The 24,217-nt window shown below is 45.3% G+C and overlaps 7 protein-coding genes across 11 annotated transcripts; 3 read left to right on the top strand and 4 right to left on the bottom strand.

Annotated features, from left to right (window-relative positions):
• Positions 1–1,720: 1,720 nt before the first annotated feature.
• On the bottom strand, positions 1,721–3,627 carry LOC128260686 (calcineurin subunit B type 1). The gene is made up of 3 exons (XM_052993872.1): positions 3,557–3,627; positions 3,269–3,330; positions 1,721–2,625 (listed from the first exon to the last, which is right to left on the bottom strand). Exon 3 carries the CDS (start codon positions 2,588–2,590, stop codon positions 2,078–2,080), a length of 513 nt encoding a protein of 170 aa, XP_052849832.1. The 5' UTR covers positions 2,591–2,625; positions 3,269–3,330; positions 3,557–3,627; the 3' UTR covers positions 1,721–2,077.
• A 552-nt stretch (positions 3,628–4,179) lies between these two features.
• Positions 4,180–6,838, bottom strand: LOC128260677 (DNA repair protein XRCC1). Its single transcript, XM_052993861.1, has 5 exons — positions 6,556–6,838; positions 5,145–6,491; positions 4,983–5,071; positions 4,572–4,921; positions 4,180–4,509 (listed from the first exon to the last, which is right to left on the bottom strand). Exons 1-5 carry the CDS (start codon positions 6,604–6,606, stop codon positions 4,382–4,384), a joined length of 1,965 nt encoding a protein of 654 aa, XP_052849821.1. The 5' UTR covers positions 6,607–6,838; the 3' UTR covers positions 4,180–4,381.
• Positions 6,839–7,562: 724 nt separating this feature from the next.
• Positions 7,563–10,334, top strand: LOC128260678 (protein DENND6B). Of its 2 annotated transcripts, none has more exons than XM_052993863.1 (2): positions 7,563–8,747; positions 8,825–10,334. In XM_052993863.1, the coding sequence occupies exons 1-2, from the start codon at positions 7,662–7,664 to the stop codon at positions 9,611–9,613; spliced, it is 1,875 nt and encodes a 624-aa protein (XP_052849823.1). In that variant the 5' UTR covers positions 7,563–7,661; the 3' UTR covers positions 9,614–10,334. The 2 variants fall into 2 exon arrangements, with proteins under 2 accessions (XP_052849823.1, XP_052849822.1); XM_052993862.1 differs by having other exon boundaries at positions 7,564–8,747; positions 8,822–10,333.
• A 563-nt stretch (positions 10,335–10,897) lies between these two features.
• On the bottom strand, positions 10,898–13,702 carry LOC128260674 (DNA replication licensing factor Mcm3). The gene is made up of 3 exons (XM_052993854.1): positions 12,279–13,702; positions 11,977–12,210; positions 10,898–11,908 (listed from the first exon to the last, which is right to left on the bottom strand). Exons 1-3 carry the CDS (start codon positions 13,635–13,637, stop codon positions 11,042–11,044), a joined length of 2,460 nt encoding a protein of 819 aa, XP_052849814.1. The 5' UTR covers positions 13,638–13,702; the 3' UTR covers positions 10,898–11,041.
• A 788-nt stretch (positions 13,703–14,490) lies between these two features.
• On the top strand, positions 14,491–18,608 carry LOC128260688 (RNA-binding protein 4F). Its single transcript, XM_052993874.1, has 9 exons — positions 14,491–14,816; positions 14,885–15,057; positions 15,089–15,391; positions 15,804–15,979; positions 16,036–16,983; positions 17,040–17,549; positions 17,606–17,726; positions 17,801–17,903; positions 17,971–18,608. Exons 1-9 carry the CDS (start codon positions 14,799–14,801, stop codon positions 18,310–18,312), a joined length of 2,694 nt encoding a protein of 897 aa, XP_052849834.1. The 5' UTR covers positions 14,491–14,798; the 3' UTR covers positions 18,313–18,608.
• A 140-nt stretch (positions 18,609–18,748) lies between these two features.
• LOC128260681 (something about silencing protein 10) lies at positions 18,749–20,189 on the bottom strand. Its single transcript, XM_052993865.1, has one exon. It carries the CDS (start codon positions 20,099–20,101, stop codon positions 18,800–18,802), a length of 1,302 nt encoding a protein of 433 aa, XP_052849825.1. The 5' UTR covers positions 20,102–20,189; the 3' UTR covers positions 18,749–18,799.
• Positions 20,190–20,356: 167 nt separating this feature from the next.
• Positions 20,357–24,017, top strand: LOC128260675 (uncharacterized). Of its 4 annotated transcripts, none has more exons than XM_052993857.1 (12): positions 20,357–20,607; positions 20,679–20,762; positions 20,815–20,958; positions 21,032–21,115; positions 21,176–21,331; positions 21,391–21,474; positions 21,521–21,634; positions 21,702–22,202; positions 22,269–22,391; positions 22,463–22,548; positions 22,618–23,157; positions 23,225–24,017. In XM_052993857.1, the coding sequence occupies exons 1-12, from the start codon at positions 20,503–20,505 to the stop codon at positions 23,610–23,612; spliced, it is 2,409 nt and encodes an 802-aa protein (XP_052849817.1). In that variant the 5' UTR covers positions 20,357–20,502; the 3' UTR covers positions 23,613–24,017. The 4 variants fall into 4 exon arrangements, with proteins under 4 accessions (XP_052849817.1, XP_052849818.1, XP_052849816.1 ...); XM_052993858.1 differs by having other exon boundaries at positions 20,357–20,619; positions 21,176–21,319; XM_052993856.1 differs by having other exon boundaries at positions 20,357–20,619.
• The last annotated feature ends 200 nt before the right edge of the window (positions 24,018–24,217 follow it).

Below are 24,217 nucleotides of genomic sequence, written 5' to 3'. Positions count from 1 at the left end.
AAAAAAAAAAAGACGCGCGTTGGAAAAAAAATGCCTGATTATTGGGGCCTGGCGCAGTTACGTACCATCCGAAAATTGGAGCACATTAATCAAACCAATTAATACCAAAGGAAAAAGGTCAGCCGTGGGCTCGTGACGCAGCAACAGGAGCGAAATTATGGGACATCGATTTGGTGATTGGGGATTGAAGATTGGGAGTCCAGGGTCGGGGGTTACCCCCAGCATTAACCCTACTAATTTTCAAAATGGAAATGCCTTTATTTGGAGGTTGCTGGTGGCAGGGGGCGGTGGGCGATGGGCGATGGGCGATGGGCGGTGGGCGAAAATGATTAACGAACCAACTTGCGACAGACAGCATATAATAATTTATTGATACCAGGCACACACACACTCACACACTCTCGCACACAAAAGGACCCTCGCAGGACCTCCCGAACTCAGTAGGTGACTCCGTGGTCAAGGCTCTGTTGCCGTACAAGTTCTCCACGGACCCGACAGCTAGTTGGCTGGCTTCCTGTTGCCACTCAGAGAAAATCCAGTTGATTCTGTTCATTAGAATATCCAAATACCAGAAACAAGGTTGCTTTATTTCAATCTTTGAACTATTAATACATACACCGAAAAAAACTAAAAGTTATGTTTTGAAACGTGTGTCTTGAAAATAAACTTCAGACAGAACTAAAGTACAAGTGTTAATTAAATATTAAATAATGTAATCCCGATACTTTTTAGTTTTATTTCTATAACGTGGAGTCTAAAACTGTAGTCAAAAGGCCTTTTTGTTTTAATACTTTCGGGGTACTCAATTAATACTAATCTTATTGAGCAATTTGGCATACTCAATAGTTTAAAATTCATGTAAGTATAGTTTAGTTTCTATGACAATTTTTTATGGTTGTAGCATTATAAAATAAATATTTAGATATTATATCTAATAATTGTTCTTTAAAAATAAAAAATTTAACAATAAAATAAGAAAACAGTATTAAATGACATATAACTTAAATAGGAATAAAAATGTTATTTATATTTTACTAAACCACTTACTACTTTTGTACAAATATAAAAACAAGCCCTATGAAAAGACCCAATAACTAAATAAGATTGAATTTGCTGAATTCCGCACTACCTATAGGTAACTTATAAGTTTACATACATAATACATAAAGAAGGTCAATAAAATCGCTTATAATAATTTAAGACCTATGGTTTTCTCTGCGTGTATTACGTTTCACATGAGGGACGTCACACATACACGAGTAGTTGTAGTTGGAAAATCGGTGACCTACAAAACATTTAATCGTTGCCAACGGTCAAAAAGTTTTCGTTTGTCTTCGGTTGGTGGTTTTCCTCTTTTATGTTTTCGTTGTCGAGGGTTTGTTAGGAGCTCGATTTTCAGCATTTCGGGAGTTTTGGAAGCTCTGGGAGTAAAGTCGAAAGACACGCACGTGTGTTTTGTCCAAGGACTTGCGTACCGAAGGGCTCGAGGACATCTGCCTGCCGGCCAAAGAACCCAGCCCACTTTACCCACAGGTAAACGCGTGTTAGGAATATTTTAGTTTAGCTTTTCGATAAACAGTGTTTAATTGTAGTTGTAGTTTTTTTGCTTTTTTTGTTTTTAAATATCTTATACACAACATTTAGTCAAGAGATGAACTTAAGTGTTAGGCTTGAATTGAACGTAGAGTTAGGATATAGTACAAACTAGTTTAAGATGATGCGAGCAATCCTAAGTCACCTATCCGAGCGAGAAGAGGGTTTTCGAAGGTATTCGTATGGAGAAAATTTTAGAAAGTATGAATTTGTAGTGGTCCGTTGCCGGTGGTTTCAAGTATGAGTATAAGACACAATTCATTGCATTCTGAGGATGAGAGATCGATCAGGTTGTGGATGTGAGTGTACTATATGCGATAGGTATATCAATAAATCGAATAAACTGCTTCGTTTTTGGCACGCCCTTAAACGCCCTCACAGACTTACAGACAGACATATTTATTATAAAGCTGAACAGGTTTGAAGGAAGGGAAAGGTACACACATTTTGGAATCCTGCTATATGTAGGTATATTATACGACTCCTAAACATCGACGACCATTTTCTTGTGGATATCGGTGTTGCCCACCACCGAGCAGAATTCATCGAACGATATCTTGCCATCCTCGTCCTTGTCCGCAAAACAAATGGTCTTGTCGACGATCTGCTGCAATTGTGTGTCCTTCAGGTTGTTGCCCACCATCATTTTGAGCACCTGGAACAGTTCCCCGTTCGAGATGTAGCCATCGTTGTCCATGTCGTAAATCCGAAAGGCGAATCGCAACTTGGACAGCTTATCGCCGCGAACGCTAAACTGCGAAACTCCTTGGATGAACTCCTTGAAGTCCACCTCTCCGTTGCCATCCGCATCGAAAATATCGATCACCCGCTGAACCAAAGGATTCTGCTGCAATTCCGGCAGGGACATGAACTCATCTATGCTCAAGGCCCCGGAGTTGTCCAGATCCAACTTGCGGAACCGCTTGCCCAATCTTCGGATCTCGTCCGCATCGAAATTGGAGCACATGTCCATGGGCAGGGAGGTCTCGTTACCCATGTTGGCCTTCGATTGATTGGTTCTCTGGTCTTGATCTGTGGAAAAGGGTCATCGTTAACGGTGGCACAACTTTTTTTCTATGCAGGGAAAAAACATAACCAAATGACGGACCTCGTTATCTTTAAGAAAATATAGTGAATACATTCAAATCTGGCCTGTTTTAAGACTTTTAAAATTCTGAAAACAGTATTTTTATTCATGCAGCGTCAACAGCTTTGTGATTCAGCTTTAATTGATTTAAAACATTTTTTAAAAAATATATTTTCTTTCGAAAAAAGAACAAAATTTGTTATAATGTAATTAATTCATATTAGTTCTTTAACATAACATGATTGAGTTTTAATATTCTGGTGTTAAAATATTCTGTTCCAACAATTTGATTTGTTGTTAATTAAAAATATAAATTTATTATTTATTTATTATTGCAATGGGTTTCTGTTGATATTTTATTTTTTTTAACATATTTCTTCTCATATAGAGTTGTATTTTTTGTAACATTTAAAGTTTTAATTTGCTAAACAAATCTTGTTCATATCAATTAACCCAATTTTTGGCGATTATCATGAATTGGAATCAACTAATAGAGTTATTGGAAATCTGTATGTATTTTAAAATCCCACGAATTGGTGACCGATTTGGTAGATATTTTTTCTCTGCGTGTACAGTTCGATCTCTTACCTCAGTTTTTAGTCTCCGGATTCTGTTTCCTTCAATCTCTTAATTTTGCAACGACTGACACACTCTAAAAGAAAAGGGGGGAGTGCAAGTTATCAGCATACTTTTAATTATGGCTCAATCGTATCGATTTTCCAAATTGCCAGGGACTTTCACTTCCCGTCTCTTTTTTTTGGCTTCAACAAAGGAGTGGAATTTCGGGGAAAAGGCTGTTTTATGATCCTCTGCGATACGCAGGAAGCTTTCGTAGAGCCCATTGAAGAATTCCTAGTGTTAGCCATAGATATTTACCATAAATAAACAATAGCGTTGGTTTGTTAACTCCCAAAAGTGCTCTCTACTCGCTCGACAGCAAATACACGACTGTGGGCGAAAGAGAGAGTTTTTCACCATTAAGGAAAATGCCAGTGAGGAAAATACGAAAAGTGAGAGCTAAGAGAGCGCGCTGTCAAAGCAGACAGCTGTTGCTTTTCCACCTGTTTTTCGGGGGTTGCAAATCGTTTTCGCAGTTGTCAACGTCGTTTCCTTTTACTTTTAGGGGTTTAAAAATATTTTACCAAATTGATATAGCATACTTATCGGGTATCAAGCCTTAAAAAACAGGATATTGCGGTGGGAACATGTTAAGGCATTCATAGAGATGAACCATCGCATTAAACTAGAGTTTGCGTCATGCGATAGGCATATTGCTACGATATTTCTTTTCTAATAATTTTAAAAGACCTTAAATGTTTTGCAAGGGACACTTATTCAAAAATTTTTTATTGGAATAAATTGGATTTTATTAAATTCCAAAAGACTTACCTAACAAACTTGATACACAGTCTAAAGCAAATATTTATTTAAAGGTTTATTTTTTTTTTTACAAACAATTAGGAGCATGAAAAGGACAATAACAATTTTTTTTTGTTTTATTTTTGTTTTTAATATAGTGCAAGCCGACAAAAAAATTCTTCAATTACTTAAGTGTAATAAAACAACACATTTTGAAATCGTCTGCTGATTCGAAATAAGAAAAATGTTTTAAGTAGTTCTTCCAAAAATTCAATATTACATAGAACTTTTATAGAAATATCAACAAAATATTCATTCAATTTATGAGATTATAAATGGCACTCAATCAACAGTAGCTAACTGCCTCTTTTTTAGCACCAGATAATCCTCTTCATCTGTGCTGACATCGTAGACGTCTCGCGACTTTTCCTTCACTGGAGTCTTGTGTTTGATCTTTTTGTTGTTGTTCTCTAAATTATACATTTGTATTATTTATTAGATAAATGAAAAAAGAGGGAAATAAAAGACGTACCTTGATTAACCCGCTCCAATTCGTCTTCCGTATCGATACCCGATGAAGCCTCTGGATTCACATCCACTTTTTTGTGATCATTTTGAGCCGCATCATAGGTTTTCTTTACCTGAACGGCCTCTAGGATTTCCACATCGCTCTCGTTGGACTCGCGTCGTGAACTCGGCTTAAACGCCTCATCGCACAGCTCCTCATCGCTCTCCGGCTGGCCAAGATCTGCGGTATTTAGGGCGTATCGTCTCCAGGGGAGGTACTTCTTCAGTTCATAGCATTTCTCGATCCAACTACGGGTCACAATCTTTCCCTTGCCCTTCACTTGATTGTACTTGGGGGTGTTTTTGAAGGCGCAACTGGTTGGGTTACAATTTCGAAGTTAGCTAGTTAGTTATCAAGTAAACTACGCTGGCTTACATAAGATGAGTACATCCTGGCTCCCAATCTGCCTTATACTTGGCACCCAAAGCTGTGGCTTTCGAACGCAAGTCTGCACGATCAGGGTTCTGAAATGTTCAGAGATGAGTATTAGTTAAGCAGTTTGTTCAGTGAATCCTTAAATTTAATAAGATTCCTTGCCTGTATGCCACTGATGACCAGGAACACTCCTTTAAGCAGCTGATTAAAGGGACGATATTGAATGGGTGCGTCCTTAACCTTTTGCTTTTTGGCGGGCGTGGCAGCGCCTGCAGTAGGCGATGAATGACGCTTTTGTGCAGACGAACGAGGACTATCCCTAGCCTGCGAGGAGTCCCCGGACTTGCTTTCTTGCTTAAAAGCTGTTTTGTCCTCTTTCCTGCTTGATTTATCCTCTTTTGAATGGGATCTTTCCTCTTTTTTTAATAGATTGTTTTCTTTTACTGATAATTTTTCCTCTTTTGGGTTTGATTTATCTTTAGAGGACTTGTGTTCCTTTGAGAATGATTTCTCTTCTTTAGACAAGGATTTATCTTCTTTAGAGGAGGATTTATCTTCTTTGCTTGAGGACTTATCCAGCGAATGCCTGCTGGACTTGTTCTTCTTGCGCTCCCTCTCCTTCTCCTGCTCCAATCGGCGCCGCTCCTTGTCCGCCTCCAGATGTTTGCTCAACCGTTGCTTCTTGGCATCCCCCTCGACGACATCCTCGTCCTCGTCATCATCACCAAACAAGAGGGAAGCTCGATTACGATCCAGTGGTTTGGCATCTGAAGGAGAAGGAGACTCTGATCGTAGGGCATTGGGAACAGGTGATGGTAAGGGCGTGGGTTTGGGCGACGCAGAGGGCGATGCAGCCAGACTTGAAGCCTTGCCAGTGCTTAGTCTTCTCAAGGCATTAGCGTTTGCATCTCGAATGGCTGCTGCTGTGGAGACGGCAGTGGAAGATTGATGTTGTGCCGTCTCCTTCTTCCAGCGCTGAAATCTGTTGACCTGATTGTCGGTTTCGGAGTCCGGAGATTCCTCGCGCAGCTTAAAGGCCCCAAACTGCATCATTCCGTTGGGCAGCAGGGACTTGACCTTCGGAGGAGCAGCCACATTGGCCGGAGCTCCAACCACATGGACCTTGACAAAGGATAGCCCGTATTGGACGTGTCGATTGAAAGGTTGCGTGCAGACTATCTTCAGCAGTTTCCACTTCTCTGGCAGGACACTTTCCGCCAAGGCAGGACCACTGAAACAGCGAACCCGGTTTTGGTTACTCGAGTTCTTGCTCTCAATCGGGGTCATAAACGAACTGGACAACAGCAGCTCCCGGAAATCGTCCGTCTGGCAGCCTGTGCGACTGACCAGCACCTCTATGAAGGCAGCATGTTCGTTGCCAATATCGATGCCCGTAATTTGCTGCGGCTCCTGAAACTCTAGGATCACATAAGCCGACTTTTCACCCGGCGATTTGGTTCGCCACTTTTTGCCGGCATTCTCCTTCAGCAGATTGTCCGCCACGTGAACCTAGCAGTTGAGAAACATAACTATATATATATATATCTGCAATCTTTATGGAACCAGTACTCACCCCATCCTCACTGCTCACCTCGCGTACGCAGTTAAAAACAGCAATTGGCATTTCGCAATTTCATCAATTAAAAATTCAGACGCCGCTTATTTGGCGGGAAGTTTGTTAAGTTATTTTTGGTTTAATAATAGCTCCGATATTGCTCGAATTTTGAGGTTTAAGAATTACCACATCAACAATCTAAAATGTTTGTTTATTTGTGGTATTTTCCGGAGCAGCTGTAAACTAAGCTGTTTTTGTTTTGACGAATATTTTAAAAATAAGCCCTGTATTTGTGGACGCTAATCGCACATCACTAACAGTGCTACCAGCCAAGCTAGCTATAGCTAAATCTATCTTTTTTTGTGGCAACATTAAAAATAGCTAGTTATCGATAGTGTGAGTTTTTTCGAACCTAATTTTAAAAATATTAATATACTATTAAAGAAAATTGACAAACCTTTACGGTCAGGCTCACAATCTCAGTCATTGAAAGCTGATTTTTAATCAAATTGCAGTCACAGCTAAAAATGTGTAAATGGGTCGCCTTTTGCACGAAACAGCCAGTCGTGCAGCTGAGGCAAAGTGACAGCAAACGAAAATTTAAAAATATTTATTTTGTTGTATTTTATTGTTTAGAACAAAAGAACCCATGTTTCGGTTTTTTGATAAAAAAAAACCCGGGATATGTTAGCGGACATGTTTTTTAACCGATAGTGTAGCTTTCTCACCCAAAAGTGTTCACCAACATGGCAACGCCATTGAACAGTAAAATTAAATAACAACAAAAAGTGAAAGTTTTGATTTAATAAATTAAGATCTAGAGATGTGTAATTTTGTACGGCAGCAGTGACAAGTGGTAATAATAATTAATAAATAACATAAAAGACAATACAGTCAGTTGAGCAGCTCAATTAAGGACAATTAAATTAATTGCAATAGCTGGCCCTTGGTATATATTTATAAATATACAGTCTGTATTAATAGTTTGAAAAGTTGTCCAGTCGTGACTAGCGATGATTACAGTCACGATGAACAGAGAGCAACAATCGCCCATCCCTGATATCCCTTGTCAATGTCGCAGGCAGAGTTTCTGTTGTTTTTTGTAAATATCAACAAGATATAGAATGAGCGCGGATGCAAGAATTAAGGAGATGGCGCCATCACAGGACACCACCGTCCAGGACAAGGACGTAGATGCCACCAACTCGAATTCGCAGCCAAGTGCCAAGGATTGGGTGAATTTCTCCCAGTGGATGCATTGCTTCTGCGTGGTCACCTTCGATTTGAATCTTGGCCAGGCTCTGGAACATGTCTATCCGCCGGAGTTCATGCCCAGCGACCAGGAGGTCAGCAACATCTGCTACATGGCCTTTCCGGACTCCAATTCTGGCTGCATGGGCGACACCAAGTTTCACATGCGATTGCGCTGCACATCGCGGCGGGAATCCTTGCCAGCCTACAATGCGGAATGTTCACCGGCCCTGCGCCAGGATGGCTCCCACTATTGGGGCTTCGTCTACTTCCGGCAGAAGCGGGATGCCAATCTGCCGCGTGGTTACTTCCAGAAGAGCTTCATCATCATCACACGGCTGCCGTTCTTTAATCTGTACTACGACATACTCTCCCAGTTGGCACCTCGCTACTTTGAGGAGGGAACCGAGGTCCTACGACTGGCCAGTGAGCAAATCAATCGCCAATGGCCCGGCCTGAGGGTGGGTAATACCCTCCAGCTTCCCCTGCTCGAGTGTAGCTACCAAATCAGCATACCGCGCACCAGTAGCAGCAGGAAATCCGCTGCAGAGGGCACAGCCAGCTCTGGGGAATCTTCACCAGCCTTGGTTGCCTGTCCAGCGGCCAAGGTGCTCACCTCCGTCAACGAAATCGAGCTCTTCCGCTCCCTGGACTTTGTCATGGAGCAATTATATACGCTGTGGGAGCTAGTGATCACCGGCGAGCCCGTTGTGGTGGTGGGCACCTCACCCGCCGACTGCTCACACATGGTTCAGACCCTCCTGGCATTGATTGCTCCCTTGGAGTACTGCGCGGAGGCCCGTCCCTACTTCACCATCCACGACAGTGAGTTCCGGGAGTTCACGCAGGAGTGCACCAGCAAGACGACCCTGCCCGCCTGCATTTTGGGCGTGACTAATCCGTTCTTTGTCAAGCTGCTCAAGGATTGGCCGCACATGCTACGGCTGGTGGACAACCAGGTGAGAAGAACATATATATTTATTAAAGGCACATATGTACTACATATCTCTATCTCCATCTCGCTCATTTTCAGAAGAACATGCAGCAGCAACAGCACTTGCTAATGAGCCAAAAACATGCGAGGAACATTGCCTCGGCCACCTCTTTCTCCAGCTCAACGGAATTTGTTGGAAGATCCATAAAAGCCAGCACTGGATTGAACGGCAGCTCCAACAATGGCTCGGGCGATGCCTCATCCTCGGGACTGCACAGCAAATACAGGCCCTATCTGAAAAAGGACAAGGCCCTGATCAAGAAGGTGCTGCTGGGCATGAAAACCAAGCGGCCGGAGCACGTGCAAACCGCTCTGATACGTCGCCACCTGCTTGAGTTAACCCAGAGCTTTATGATACCACTGGAGCGGTACATGGCGTCGCTGATGCCGCTGCAAAAGGACATCAGTCCGTTCAAGTCGGCCCCGAATGCGAGCAGCTTTAAGCTGGACGACTTTCTGGCCACGCTGGAAACAGCCGGACCGCAGCTGACCTCCCCGCTCAAAGGGGACTGGAAGGGTCTGTACAGACGCTTCTTTCGATCGCCCAATTTCCGCGGATGGTACGAGGCCCGGCATCGGGAGCTGCAACTCACGCTCCAGGATCTCCAGCTGCAGGCGCTGTCGGAGGCGAACCTGGAGCACTGGGCACACGACAAGCAGGAGGTGGAGATCATCGACATGATACTCAAGCTCAAGCAGAAACTGAATCTCTATGGGGAGAAGGCCACGCAGCTGGAGGGGATCAATGGCACCCAGCAGCAGATACGCGCGCAAATCGAGTGCATGAAAGGCCTGCTGCCGCCCGATCTCAAGAATGTGGTGAATCTCTGATCCTAGCCGCAGATGCCTAGCTAAATCTTGTACTCCTCTCTTATCGGCTGCTCCCTTTCCGCCCAAGGATTCCCGTCTGACTGTTATCCTTTGTAGTAGTTGTGTGCCTGCCTGCGATGAGTGTGTTTTTGCGATCCTTGGGAGGGGGTGCTCTTTATCATTGTATATAAGTTTTATGCGGAGATTAGTCGATGTATTCGTGTCTAGTTTAATTGTAAAATAATCGAAAGCAAGCAAAGAGAAAACGGAACGATGAATGTTAGTCCAAGCCAAGTATTAATTGTAATCGATGCGATATATTCGTTTCATATTTCCACATCTATTCGAAACGTTTAAAACTTCATAGATCCCCAAAACAATGCTCATGTCTTTGACTGTCTCAAATAAGAAAACGTTACCTTTAAAATGGTTCAACCTATTCAAAATACACGAATTTGTGCAGCTAAATTTTACAATTACCTCGTTTGAGTTCATAAAGTTAAGAGTTGGAATCGCAAAATTGTTTGATTTGTTGATTGTACAAGTAGAAAACCTTTCAATTAAAACCAAAACTTGTGAGCTAAGCCTAAGCCTCCTTTTGAATTTCTGAAAGTGATGATGGGTTGACCAATGTGATTTAAAGCCAGTTCTGTTTGACTTTTATCTTGTTTCTTTTCAAATCGTTGTAAAACTTTGTATATCGCAAAAAAATAACTGTTTAAATGTCTATGACTGTCAAATATAAGAAAAATTATACATTATCTTAAAAATGGATTGTGTTATCTGATTGGTTCTCTTAATGTTTTTTAAATTTTTGAAAATTCTTATTTTCAGGTATTTTAGACAAAAGTTTGCAACGCAGTGAAGCATAAATATTTATGATCAGTATCACCAAACCATATCTGTATGTTTTGAAGTTATAAAACCCGAAAGTCTTTCTTTTGCAGGCAATATTTGGGTCATAGCGAACCAGATCGGAAAACTATATAGCCATAAACACAATGGAAAAGTACAATTTAAAAAACACTAAAACACTGTTTTTTAACATACACGCTTATAAAACGATATAGTATTATTTACTATTTTGTAAATAAACACTTGATTTTAATATATCTTCTAATTGCCATAAAAAAATAGGAAAAATAATGGAGAAATTTGTAAATTTCTAGAGCTTGTTTTTTAACATATACGTATTAAATTCGATAGATATATGTTTATGAATTATACATATTTGGTATAGCTGTACATAATCTTTGGTGTCAAATTAAACACACAAAAAACGAAATGGCTAACGAAAATGCTACATAATTTGCAAAGATAGTACCAAAAATGTTTATTATTATATAAATTTAAACAAAAAACACAACTTAACCGATACATGAAGTATATAATAGATAGTGGATGTAAGCTTTGATGGACCTGGTGAAGATGCTCCGTTGGAATGTGAGATTAGATGAGAAAGACAATGTCGTCGGCCACCATGATCTGGTTGTCCTCGGTCATGCGATTGACGGCTGCCTCGATTTCGCCGCCGGTGAATGGCTCCTGGTTGCCCTCGTTGATGGCCGTGGTGATCCTGGCCAGCGGCAGGCTCTGTTCGCGTGCCTCGCGGAACAGGCGCTGCAGGTTGTTCTTGAATGCGCCCAGTCGTTGCTCGCTGATGGAGGCTGGCTCCGCCGGCGGTGTCTCACCCACCGATGACTGCTCCTCGCTGGAAGTCAGCAGCTGGGGGCGAGCGGGAAGCGAACGTCGGGTCTCGCGGCGCGTCAAGTCTCCAGCATCCGGCTGCGGTGTCTCAATGTCCTCCTCATCGCTATCCACGCCCACCGGCGCAGTTCGTGTGCGCTTGGAGCGACGCGACGGAGAGTGCTGACTGCGTGCCCCACCGTTCTCGTCATCCTCCTCCTCCTCGGATCCACTGTGCCGGCGACGCTTGCTGCCGCGCTCCTTCTCCAGCACCTTCTTGAAGTAGGCGAACTGCACCAGCTCAATGGCTGCATGGGCGTCCTCGATGGTCACCGACTTGGACATGCGTGCCCTGGCATGAGCCGTCGACAAGCGGATCAGGGTCTCCAGGGTACGGGCCGTAATCGGCTGGGTGCGGGCCACATCCGTTTGGACCGCCTCCTGGGAGCGCAGACGGGAATACTCATTGGCGATCGCCTCGCAAGCCTGCTCGCCCAATTTGGGCTTCATGCACTTGGCAATGTGTATGTACTTGCGCATGAACTCCACGGACAGGATCTTCTCGTGGCGCTGGCGGGATTTGCCATGCAGCAGGGCATCGTACTTCTCATAGACCTCAGTGTCCTTTTTCTGTAGCATTAAGTGGGGATACCGCATTAATACAGATACATTGATGAATATTGTTAGCCAAAACCCACCTCCTCACTGCTGGAAACAAAGGACAACGAATCCGCATAGGAGCTACCCATGGACAGGGGCTCTCCGTCTGCCTCCTTGGGATTGCGGTAGCGATGCATACGCACCACATGGTCCGAGATCATCTGGTCCACATCGCTGTCAATCACGTCCAGCATCACGAAGAGCAAGTCGAAACGCGAAAGCAGCGAGTCCTGCAGCCCAATGTTCTCCATGGGCGTTTTATATTGATCATACTAGAATAGGGTTGGAAAAATACCACAATTAGCCAGCAATTCTGTAGAGGATCAGGCTGTAGACTCACCCTTCCGTACACCGGATTGGCGGCAGCCAAAACCGAACAGCGAGCATTGAGCGAGGCATGGATGCCCGCCTTGGAAATGGTCACGCGGCCCTGTTCCATCACTTCGTGGATGGCCGTGCGATCAATATCGCTCATCTTGTCGAACTCATCGATGCAGACGACGCCGCGATCGGCTAGGACCATGGCGCCGGCCTCCAGACGCCGCTCCCCGGTCTCCTGATCCGTGGTAACCGCCGCCGTGAGACCCACGCCACTGGAGCCACGTCCCGTGGTGGGAATCGCCCGCGGAGCGGTGTTCAGAACGTAGCGCAGCAGCTGCGACTTGGCCACCGAGGGATCACCGATGAGCAGGACATTGATATCGCCACGCAGCCGTGTTCCGTTCGGCAGGACCTTCTCTACGCCACCGAGGAGCAGACAGAGGATGGCCTGCTTCACATACGCATGTCCATGTATGGACGGCGCCAGACTCTTGCTGAGCAGCTCGAAGATGTCGTTGTTCTTGGCCAGCTTCTTGCACAGCATAATGTCCTCGCGCGAGATGTCCAGGTTGCTCTCCTTGCTCAGCAGCGATATATTGTTAGCCAGCAGAACGGTGCGGAAGGTGCCGTTGGTGTAGCCGCCGCGCTTGCTGGGCAGACAGCGATAGCTGCCCACGATTTGGACTCGATCGCCGGGCTTGCAGTGATCCACGAGATCATCGTCGCAAACAATGTCCACGGAGCGGGGCAATTGGCCGGCCGGAGCCTTCTCGGGCATCTCCTGAATGGTCAGCGTCTGGTGATCCTTGTAGACAGACAAACCGTATTCGGTTTCCAGCAGATTGCCATCCTCATCCTTGGTGGGGTAGGCAGCACCGGAGGGCACGGCCTCGAAGGATGTGAGATCGGTGTACTTGCGCTCCATTACCTTGCGCGTATTCGGGCAGTAGTGGACACTGCGCACCACCTTGGGGCGGATCAGTGAGACCTTGGTGACAATGCCCTCCACGCAGACCATGTTGCCCAGATAGATGGAGGTGAGGGAGCGCGGGGTGACATGGCGGTTGCCGAAGCAGCCCTCGAAGCCCACGAACAGATCCTCGTGCATTTTGGCATAGCCGGGATCCACTGTGGAGGCGTACTCCTTCAGGGCCCGCCCGAAGGCCAGCTGCTCATCCGCCGCATTTCCCAGGAGGCCTAGTGCCCGCTGTGGGTTCTTCCGCTTCAAATCATTCACGTTCACGATCAGGCGCTTGCTCTTCTCCGCAATCATGTCCTTGACGTGGCCCGCGTAGATGCCCTGATCCTCCTCGTCGTCCAGGAAGTCCACATACTCGCGCTGAATGTCCTTGATGAACTGCTCCCCGTCGTGGGCCATTACTATGTCCTAATTTATAACTCGGTCGGGTTAATTGGTTTATATATATATATTTATATATAAAGCGGCTTTGATCCGTTCGGAAGCAAACACAAATGCAAACAAAACTGGGGATTGCAAAAATTGCACGCCACAAACTAATTTTTGGCGGGAATGCGCATGCAATGTGACCAGGCGAGCGAAATACCACGGCTTCGTATATGGGTACAGTGAAGATTCGCTACGCGGAAATTGTGTAATATGTTTGTTTATTTAATATGCTTGCTCAAATTAAGTTTTAAGAATGGGTTGTTTTTTAATTAAAATGTCGTTCATAATTGTTTGTTTTTTTTATAATATATATATTTTCAATTTGCTGACATTTGTTTTTCCCTCAGTTTTTGAAATGCCTTAGGTAATTCATTGTTATCATAAAAAATTTAAAATCCTTGAACAGAGAAAAAAACACACTTACAGAATATTTGTTTGTCAAATATATAACTATTTTGGGTAATCCCGAAACGACTGAATCTATGAATTGCTGAAAATTCAGCAGAAATATATTGAAAATATTCTGCAGCCACTGGGTTGCTGAACTGCTGAAATTTCAGCAAATTGAATTTGTATAGAACAGCTAACCGAATTTCAGTATATTTCTGCTGAATTGTCAGCAATTCAGAGATTCAACCGTTTCGGGAATACCCAAATTAACTTATGAAAAATACGAAATTCAGTACAAATTTTTATCTTGAAATCGTTTCTTCACAATCCTCACTGTACCGTTAGGATCCACAGATTTTTCCAGGGCTGCCGAAACTATTGAGTTTTCGCTGTCCCCGGGCTTTATTTAATAAGGTTTTTTCTGACTGTCAAACTCTGGCCACACTGCGCTCTAGGATCTTCAAACCCCTCAATCTGAATTTTATTTGTCTTTTTTCGTGTTTTCCATGATAAAAAAACAAACTTTTAGGGGCGCAAATGTTCGGAATATATCTACTTTTTCAGTAGAAAAGTGTTTGCTAAGAACTTCCCCATAGAATCTTGAAAGTATCGAATAACGCGATATTTGTTTGGCCAGCCCTGCAGTGGGGGTCTTGTTTTTTTTTGTTATTTACCTGTTTTACTAGGAAAATCAAATCTGCGAGGAAACCGAGGAGTTTTCCGGAAAGAAGAGCAGAGATCATGGACGGCGACAAGCAGGTGAGCCTTGGGTGATAAGTGTGGATATCTAAGAATCCCTTGTCTTATGGGCAATCAAAACATTTCAGCTGGAAAAGCAGCTGGAGAAGGAGCTGGACGAGATGCCGGCGCAGGATTTGGACGATGACACCTACGATGAGTACGACCTCGTAGTGATCCCCGATCAAACAAAGAGCCCGCCGAAGCAGCCGGAGATCGAGGAAGTGAAGAGCGATGATGAAGAGGAGGAGCCGGCTGTGGAGCACCACAAGGAGCGCCCGCCAAAACCGGAGGAACTTGCGCCAGCGGATGCGACCATCCTGGCCACCATCGTCCGCTGGCGAAGATATGACCACAATTGAACTCATATCCTCGGACGATGAACCTTCGGTGGAGGAGGGAGCGGGAGCCGGCAAGGGTTCGTCCTCCACCAGCAGCGATGATGTGAGCGTGATCGAGGACTCCGACAGCGAGTTGTCCAGCGACAGCGAAAGCGATGCTCCCGGGGGCAACCAGCTGGAGCGATCCTACCAGGATCTAATGGCCCTGCCCAACAAACAGTTCGCCCAGCTGGTCTCAATCAGCGAAATAGCCTTGTAAGTGGGGATTACCTAGTTGACAAAACATATTTTAGTCTTACCAATAGCAGTGCATATGTCTATTATTATTTTCAAATGATTGATATATGTATGTAACACCATGAAGACCATTATGGATATATGTATGTAACACCACGAAGTGTTAGTCTTAAAAGTCTTTAAAAATTGTATGAATCAATTAAAATAGTTTCATATATCTAGAACTCCATTTGGATAGGGAACATTTAAAGGTGCTTTGCAATTGTAGATAATGTGAATCTATGTTATACCTATAATTAAATAGGTTTTAATAGGGTTCAAGTTTGATCGTTGCCAAAGATACATGTTTTTGAATTATCAAGGAATTATTCATTTAAATTTCATAAATAAAATTTACATATTTTCGATGTTACACTCTTTATCTATTTAGCAAACTCAACGACCTGGAGAAGATTGAATCATCGTTGCTTGCGCTGCTAAAGGAAGCTACTGTGCCGGCCCACATCTGGCTAAAATACCTCAAGGCCCGACTGGTGGTGACCCAAACGACCGACGAGCGCAAGGCCTTCGAGGAGAAGTGCTCAAAAGCACTGAGCTACTACTACAGTATGTTAAAGCCATTTCATAAAGTAACAAAACCCGATTAATATCTTCTTTACCAGACATACCGCTCTCCGAATTCATTGTGAACTACCTGGTGGATCAAGGAAATGTGGAAAATCATGTGCTGTGGGCCAAACTGCTGGCGGATTACGACGTAGAGCGTCCTGATTTTGGCGACAAGCTACGACCGCTGCTTTCGACCATCGCCGATGAAAAAGAAGCCGCCGCATTTGAAGAACTCCTGCAGAAGCACTGCGTCAGCTGGAAATGCAGCCAAGTGCAGCGAGATATAATCAAACCGATTGTGGACGACTTTAAGCGTCATCTCGACGAGATGAAGACTCAGCACAGTGACTGGGATTGGTCCAAGATACACAAGAGCCACGTGGAGGAGGTGCAATCGCTGGCCCTAGACGATGACTTGAAAAACGCTGTGATCCGTTTCATATTTGAACGCACCGTGGCCAAGTTTCCCATAGCCGATATCTTGTGGCTATCCTACATCCAATTCATCCAGGCCGAAGGCGAAGGCGGCAGCGTGGAAGAAGACGAGGAAACCGCGGAGGCGGCGGCCAAAAGAGCAAGCCGCCTGAGCAAAGGGTTCTTGCGCAGCACGGCCCTCGATTTGGCCAAGCGTGGAGTCCGAAGTCGTCCCAGCGTGCGTCTGAATCACAGGTTCCTCGATCTAATGGAGCGCGCCGACTTCGAGCAGCCCGAAGTTGACGCCCAGATCCGCACGATTCTGCAGCGCATTGTCCCGGACATGAACATGACGGTGGAGCTGCACCTGGACTATCTGGCCTATCGCGTGCGCAACACCAATGCCGGGGATGAGGAGCAGGCCGCCAGTTTGCGTGCCGCCTTCGCTCGCGTCTGGGAAGAGCTATCTGCCGTCTATGGCGACGAGGCGGACACCAGGTACGAGGTGCTGCAATTGTGGGCACAGGTTGAGTACACACACCTGGCCAGTCCGGCCAACGGCTCGCACATTTGGCGGCAGATCATGGGTGAGCAGCGGCGTCCGCGCTCCATAAACACCGTATTCAAAGCATTTCCTTCTCAGGCTATCCTGGCAGTTCACATCGCGGCCTGCTCTGGCTGGGTTTCGCCCAGATGGAAAGCGAATACAATGCTGGTCAGGGCACGCGTGATGTGCTGCGTGAGGCTCTATCACAGCCCGCCCTGGAGGACGGCATCATGGTGCAGGAGCTATATCGACGCTACGAGCGCTGCTACGGTACCTATGAGTCCATAGCGGCCTGTCAGGCCCTTGAGTTGCCCGCCGACTACATGAGGCAGCGTGCCCGTGTGAAGCCCAGTTCCCATCAGACGATTTCGCGCCAGCACCAACCATCACAGAATCACGGTGAGCCCTTGAATCGCGAGCAGCGACGTCGTCAGGCGCATCAGCAGCAGCATCAGCAAAAGCAGCCGCAGCAGCAGGGCACCAAAAGGCCACTGGCCAAGCTCGTTGCTAAAACTGCATCACAGGATGGTCCGCCGCCAGCATCGAAGGCCAGACTCACTGCACATCCCGCTGCAGAGAACCGAGAATCTAACTTTAAGTATTCGCGTGAGTCGCAAGGATTGAGCATAGGTTGTATCTACTTAAATGCGTTCATTTTGTAGCACACTTGGAGAGCAATAAGATCTTTTTGAGAAACCTGCATCCCGCCTGTTGCAAAGAGGAGCTGCAAGACCTGTTTAAGCCCTATGGCAACATCAAAGATGTCCGCCTGGTGCACAAACAGTGAGTTGGAGTTATAATGACTTGGGTTTTGTAATTATTTATACTGTATAAATATTTTCGTTCTTTTCCACCAGGAACAAACAGTTTAAGGGCATTGCGTATGTGGAGTTCGAATTTCCAAAGGAAGCCCAAGCAGCGGTGGCTATGCGCGATGGTTACCTGTTGAGGGGCATGAATGTGGGTACTCCATTCTGTTTCTGTTTTTTTTTTTTTTTAACTAATATATACTGAACAACTCCTGCAGATTGCCGTGGCCATTTCAAACCCACCGCCAAGGGGTTCCTCGTCCGATCTTCCCAAGCCCAGTGTGGCGCCCAAAAGACGCGTGCCCACCTCGCTGATACCCACGACACTGGTGCGCCAGGAGGTGGCCGCCAAGAAGCGGCGCCTGCTACAGGTCACCAAGGACGTCGACGACGTCGCCGGCGAGCCAACCACATCAACGTCGTCAGCGGTTGACGACACCACTGAGCCAGAGGCTAATGGCAAATCGGTCAATCCATTTAAGGAAAATGACAAGGAAAAGGAGCCAGCCGCTGTGCCCAAGTCAAATGAAGACTTTCGCAAGCTATTTCTTAAGGATTAGGCCATAATCCCTACGGTCGAGCCGTAAAACCACAACGAGTACACCGTATTCAAAGACGAATATTCGGAATTTAAATTATAAGTTTTAGACAACCCAAACTGAACGAACCAAAAGTTTAAAACAAAGTGTACAAAATGAAGCGAACGCGTAGACAACGATTGTTTCGATACATAATTGGTTTTAAATGTGCAAAGTTGTTAAAGTGAACCAAATGGAAATTTTAGACAGAGATTAAGAAGTACATTTCAATTTGTTGCAGAAATAATATCTGATAATAAACATGTTTTATATACATATGTTAGAGCCCTTTAACTAAAAAAAAAAGTCCTTATATCTGTGAGTTCTGGGTGACCAGCAAATGCCACTTATCATAAATATATGATTTTCAAATGTACCCGAGAAACCGAAATAAAATGTACAAAAAAGAGCAAGTTGGTTAAAACAAAGAAGGTCTTGTTGATGATTTATTTGATAACTGCTAATTGAACTAAGTGCGGAACTTGACGCTCTTGGTGACGCTGGCCTTAATGCCGGACATCTCGCCGCCGTAGCGAGACAGCTCCTTGCGCACCGTGCGCACGGCTCCCTTGCGTCGGATGAGAGCCTTTCGGTACTTGCCGCGGTGCTTGACACGCGGATTGCGCAGCTCCTTCTTGCGGTGCGGGGTGAGGCCCTTGTTCTTGGCCATCTGGTAGGTGATGCCGCGTCGGGCCAGCTCCTCATCCTCCTCCTCTTCCTGCTCCTCTTCTGGATCCTCTTCAGCCTGATCCTTCTGTCCCTTGTCGTCCTCATCATCATCATCATCATCATCATCACTGCTGCTTACTTCGGCCTGCTCCTGCCCATTGCTGTACTTGTTGAGAATCTGCAGCTTGGCCTTGCGCTGTGCCACATCCAGCACGGTGAATGCATCGCCATCCTGAATCCGCTCCAGCAGCGCCTCCAACTGCGGCCGTATGTACTCCTCGTAGCGCGGCATTAGCTGATCCCTCAGCAGCTTGAGCTGCACCAGCCGCTTGACCACCGGATGGAACTTGACGCCGCTCCGACGCGCCTTGAGCAGCAGATAGAAGGCCACATTGGAGCAGTGGGTGGTGAGCACGGTGTGGTAGAGGCTAGCGTACTTGAGGGCCGGCACCATGGGCACATCGTGATTGCGGACATAGTTCAAAACGGGGGTGATCAGGTCCCTGACCTCCGCCAGATGCTTCTGAAAGTCCTGGGTGAGGCCGATCAGCTCCGGCGAGTCCTTCTGCAGCAGCTGCAGGCGTTCACGTGGCGTCAGGCCCGTCAGATCGGTGGTTACACGCCTAATCTTGCCCAGCTCCTCGTCCTCCTCCTCGCTGCTTCCTGCAGCCGCCTGGACATCGTCCAGCTGGAAGTCCTGCTCGCTCAGCCGCTTGGCCAGGCGCAACTGGATCTTCTTGGCCTCCTCCTCCTCGGCGCGGGCCTGCTCCTCCTCCTGGGCATTGTAGCTGCTGTAGTCCTGGTCCACGAAATCCGTGTTGTAGTAGGTGCTCCGCTTGCTGCCCCAGTCCATTGTGTTGGGCAGATCGCGGTCATCGTCCTCGGCTCCCTCGATGTCGCTATCCCGCATCAGATCCGCCACATCCTCGTCTGCATCGTCATCGTCATCGTCGTCATCACTAAATGCCAGAACTTCCTGGCGGGGATCCTGCTGCTGGCGCTTTTGGCGCTGCTTGCGCAGATCCTCCAGTATCTCGCGCTCCTCCGCATCGTACTCCTGCTCGGAACCGGTCAGCTCGTAGTCGTCACCCTCGCTGTCCATTTTCTGGCCGGGATTTGTTCAAGTTCAACAATTAAATCGTACAACACGTGCGTAAACAAACAAGTCAAAAAAAAATGTACCGTCCAGCTCTCAAATATACCATAATCTGGTTTTAAATATACCAAAACATTTTTTAGGCATTTATTATTAATATTTGGAGGTTGTCCTGGCTAGCTGTGGAGGTTGTACTTGCTAAGTTCCCAATATTTTCCCATTTTATTGCCATCCCTACTTTCCAGACAATGCCCGCGTTGCCAGACCAAAACAATACCGCCAGTTGAAAATACAGTTGTATTCGGAGGACAAAATTAAAACTTTCCAAGAATTTAGTTAAATTGACAGGAAAAGTGACCAAAACGAAGCCACTAAAAGCGCGAGTTAATGAAATCCTGACGGACGCAATGCTCAAAAACGAAGTGTCTCAACGTAACCGGTACGCACGTGCCAGATACCATCTTATGCAGATGGAGAGAAAGAATTTGGCAAATGATCAGGCCCAAAAAGAGGTGATAAATCTGGTAAAACCAGGCTTTAGATCAGAAATAATCATCGTATTCTAATAATATACCCTGAAAAGGATACTTCGAAACCCTCGGATCTTACTGGGAAATCCAAATTGCATGCGGTTTTAGCTTTGCAAAAGCCATGGGACCTGGCAAATGTGGGTAATCTCTTCGTTTAATGTGAACTAATGCGTCCACCCCCATTTTCAGTTGGACTCCGAATTTTCCATCCATTCAAAATCCCACAATAACTGCTGGGAGAGGTCAAAACCGGCGGATTTCACTTCCAAGGACTCATGTGACCAAGAGAAACCCATTAACCAGCTGGTTGCTGGAGATCAGGGCCAAAAAGAGGTTAGAGAACTGGCAAAACCTGGTTTTAGATCAGCAATAATTATCGTATTTACTATTAATACACCTTGTCAAGGTTACTCCGGAACCTTCGGCTGTTTCTGGGAAATCCAAACTTCTTGCAGTTTTTGCTTTGCGAAAGCCATGTGATCAGGCAAAGGTGGATAATCTTTTAGTTTAAAGTAAACTAATGTGTCCCCTAACGAATCCTAATTTTCAGTTGGACTCCGAATATTCTAACAATCCAAAATCCCATCAAAACTGCAGGGAAAACCCAAAACCGGCGCCTTTAACTTCCAAGGAGGCATGTGAACGGAAGAATCCCTTTATCCAGGTGGTTGCCGGAGATCAGGCCCAAAAGAAGGTGATAAATCCGGTAAAAGCAGGTTATAGATCAGCAATAATCATCGTATTCTAACAATATCCCCTGTTAAGGTTACTTCGAAACCCTCGGATCTTGCTGGGAAATCCAAATTTCATGCGGTTTTAGCTTTGCAAAAGCCATGGGACCTGGCAAAGGTGGGTAATCTCTTGGTTAAATGTGAACTAATGCTTCCATTTTCAGTTGGACTCCGAATTCTCCATCCATCCAATATCCCATCATAGCTGCTGGGAAAGGCCAAAACTGGCGCCTTTAACTTCCAAGGAGGCATGTGGCCAGGAGAAACCCATTAGCCAGGTTTTTAATTTCAACAGTCTGTTCAGTCTAGGGTATCCTTTCATGGTAAAAAAAAAACGTTTTTCAGCCCGACTACCATGACGACTTTCCTAGTTGCGTACCCAGCCATGCATCCTCATCCTCTAGCCACGTAAAGTCCCAGGAGGATAACAAAACCAAGGGCATTAGCCATTTGTCGCAGATCAAACTGCTGGCGGGACCAGGACCAGATAAACAGGATGCACAGGTTGCTCCGCCAAAAACCGAGCTGTGCACCAGGGCTATTCAGTTAGTTCCCGGAGGCAAGGAGGAGTACATGAAGCAATGGCTTATCTCGGCGGCCGGATTGCCCACCAATCAATCCCCGAAAGAACCTGTGGAACAGGAAGCTATAGAGTTGCCTTGTAGTAAATCTCTCCAGGAATCTTTGGCCCCCGATAGCGATGAAGAGGAGTTAGCCGAAACAAATCCCTTTGCCAAGGACACCACTGATCCACAAGCCTTGCCAGTGGATAATCCGGAAGCAGAAGAGCCCAACGACTTTATGCAACGCCTGCAGTTCCGTGCTGCGATTCCAGAAAGCTGTTTGGTTAGTTCAAGTCCCGGTATTCATTATTTATAAGTATTTTGAACTTCAATGTTTATGCTCAAACAGACTGATGCTGTGTTCATGGTGGACAAACCCAGAGACGCCGTCGCCCTGGGCAAGGAGCTGCCTACTTTGCGCCTGCAGGACAACTGCCGAGAACAGGACCAAATTATGATCTCCGTTTGCAAAGTAAGTGAAACTAAAACCATGTTATACTATTCTATATTCTATATTTATATATTTCTCTGTACATCCCAAAGATTTACAGTCCGTTTCAGTTTTGGTTTCATTTCGTAAACGGCTTCCAAGACACCAATATGCTGGCCGAGTTGAACAGGAACATCAAGTGAGCTTAAAGCTGCCCATAACTCCGCTGTTGATCTACCTCCTTTTCCTTTGCGCTTACAACCCACAGCCACCATTATAATCATGAAAGAATGGAAAGCTACAGCAACCCATTGTCGACGTATTTTCTGAAAGCCGGATACATTTGCGCTGCAAATCACCGTGCGGGATGGCGGCGGGCCAGAATACTGACCACTCCGCCAAAGGATGCCGATTGGGTTTTCATATACTACGTGGACTATGCATCGGCCGCTAAAGTGTCGCCGAATGACCTGAGATTCCTGCCCGATTGGTTTACGGATTGGCCGGCATTGGCTGTCCGGGGAACTCTCTCCTATGTCCATCCGCTGGGTCTCCACTGGCCACCGGACAGTACGCACCAGTTCCGGCGCTTGGTACTCAAACGGGAGCTGCACGCCCAGGTCACCGAAATGGATGCGGACGCGGGCATACTCTTTCTGCGTCTTTCGGAAACGAAAACCTTCGATCAATCGATCAATAAAAAGCTGGTCATCGCGAATCTGGCTGGGAAAAGCGATCACTACAGTCGGGAGCTCATCGAGTATAATTGTGGCAGAAGACTACGCTATCTGAGAGAACGATTGCCCAGGTGGGAGTTGGATTTAAACAATATATATTAGTATATTATACCTAACTATATCTCGCTGTTTTTATAGCTTTGAAATTCTGGAGTCCCGTGTGATTCCGCTGAGGGATGAAGAGTTTGAGACCGAGTTCGATGACATAATCTATTCTCCTTCCTTTTACAAGGATTTCCAGCTGCCCGAGCTATCGAATCCCTTTCGTTCTGGCCTCCTAGAAGCGCTGGCCGCTTGGATGCCCGCCTACCGAAAGGAGCAGGAGCACTGGTCTCAGATTTACAGAAAGGCCAATCAAAAGGTGAGAGAGGCTCAACATCGGGCTGTTTTGGGCAGACAGGAGATAGCACAGGATGAAGAGATCGAAGAGGATCAACAGAACGAACTAGAGCCAATGGATCCGGGAAAACAAAATGAGCCAAATGAACAAAAGGAGGATCTAGAGCAAAAGAAGGAACTAAAGTAAAAGGAGGATCTAGAGCAAAAGAAGAAAGTATAGGAAAAGAATCAAGGAAAAGAAATGGAAAAAGTCGCAGTCTAATTACAGATTAAAGAACGTCTTCATTATCTTCAATTGCATAGAGCCAAATACATGGACTTTCTCGCATGTTACAAGTGGAGTGCTACCTAACATGGAATATTTTTTAAATGACGCTACATAGAATTTTAGACAACGAAATTTAAATATTGTTTACCATGGAACTATGTACACATTATACCAAACTTGCTTTTGACACAATCTCATATATGTTTCTGAAGATTTCTAACCCATTGTAAATTCCCTAAGTTCCTTGACATAAAATTAGAGAAACCTCTAATAATACTCGTCTAACGAATACAAAATATTTTGTATTAAATATATCACAACCATGTTATAAACAATTAAATTCACTTTTATAATATATTCATTAGCACGTTCGGATAAGATCTTTTGGCTATGAATATTTTATTTCTAATATTTAGATCGTGAAAACCACATTGAAAGGTTTGACAACAAAAAAAATGTTATAGAAATATTTTTTTCCGTTTCAGATTTAAAATCATATTTTATTGCAATTAAAATTTGGTCTA

The sequence above is a fragment of the Drosophila gunungcola genome (assembly GCF_025200985.1).
Source record: "Drosophila gunungcola strain Sukarami chromosome X unlocalized genomic scaffold, Dgunungcola_SK_2 000036F, whole genome shotgun sequence".
In the NCBI taxonomy this organism is placed as follows: domain Eukaryota; kingdom Metazoa; phylum Arthropoda; class Insecta; order Diptera; family Drosophilidae; genus Drosophila; species Drosophila gunungcola.
Note: the sequence above shows the minus strand (reverse complement) of the source record. Positions and strands in the feature narration are given on the sequence as shown.

Coding starts and splice junctions, on each gene's coding strand:
- LOC128260678 (XM_052993862.1), top strand. CDS start 7,662: ATGAGCGCGGATGCAAGAATTAAGGAGATGGCGCCATCACAGGACACC. Junction 8,748..8,821: donor TACGGCTGGTGGACAACCAG/GTGAGAAGAACA, acceptor GCTCATTTTCAG/AAGAACATGCAGCAGCAACA.
- LOC128260675 (XM_052993856.1), top strand. CDS start 20,503: ATGCTCAAAAACGAAGTGTCTCAACGTAACCGGTACGCACGTGCCAGA. Junction 20,959..21,031: donor GAGATCAGGGCCAAAAAGAG/GTTAGAGAACTG, acceptor CACCTTGTCAAG/GTTACTCCGGAACCTTCGGC. Junction 22,203..22,268: donor CGATTCCAGAAAGCTGTTTG/GTTAGTTCAAGT, acceptor ATGCTCAAACAG/ACTGATGCTGTGTTCATGGT.
- LOC128260677 (XM_052993861.1), bottom strand. CDS start 6,606: ATGCCAATTGCTGTTTTTAACTGCGTACGCGAGGTGAGCAGTGAGGAT. Junction 4,922..4,982: donor CCAGGATGTACTCATCTTAT/GTAAGCCAGCGT, acceptor TAACCCAACCAG/TTGCGCCTTCAAAAACACCC. Junction 4,510..4,571: donor ATTGGAGCGGGTTAATCAAG/GTACGTCTTTTA, acceptor TGTATAATTTAG/AGAACAACAACAAAAAGATC.
- LOC128260681 (XM_052993865.1), bottom strand. CDS start 20,101: ATGGACAGCGAGGGTGACGACTACGAGCTGACCGGTTCCGAGCAGGAG.
- LOC128260674 (XM_052993854.1), bottom strand. CDS start 13,637: ATGGCCCACGACGGGGAGCAGTTCATCAAGGACATTCAGCGCGAGTAT. Junction 12,211..12,278: donor CCAATCCGGTGTACGGAAGG/GTGAGTCTACAG, acceptor ACCCTATTCTAG/TATGATCAATATAAAACGCC. Junction 11,909..11,976: donor TTGTTTCCAGCAGTGAGGAG/GTGGGTTTTGGC, acceptor TTAATGCTACAG/AAAAAGGACACTGAGGTCTA.
- LOC128260686 (XM_052993872.1), bottom strand. CDS start 2,590: ATGGGTAACGAGACCTCCCTGCCCATGGACATGTGCTCCAATTTCGAT.
- LOC128260688 (XM_052993874.1), top strand. Junction 15,392..15,803: donor TCAATCAGCGAAATAGCCTT/GTAAGTGGGGAT, acceptor TTATCTATTTAG/CAAACTCAACGACCTGGAGA. Junction 16,984..17,039: donor CATTTGGCGGCAGATCATGG/GTGAGCAGCGGC, acceptor TTTCCTTCTCAG/GCTATCCTGGCAGTTCACAT.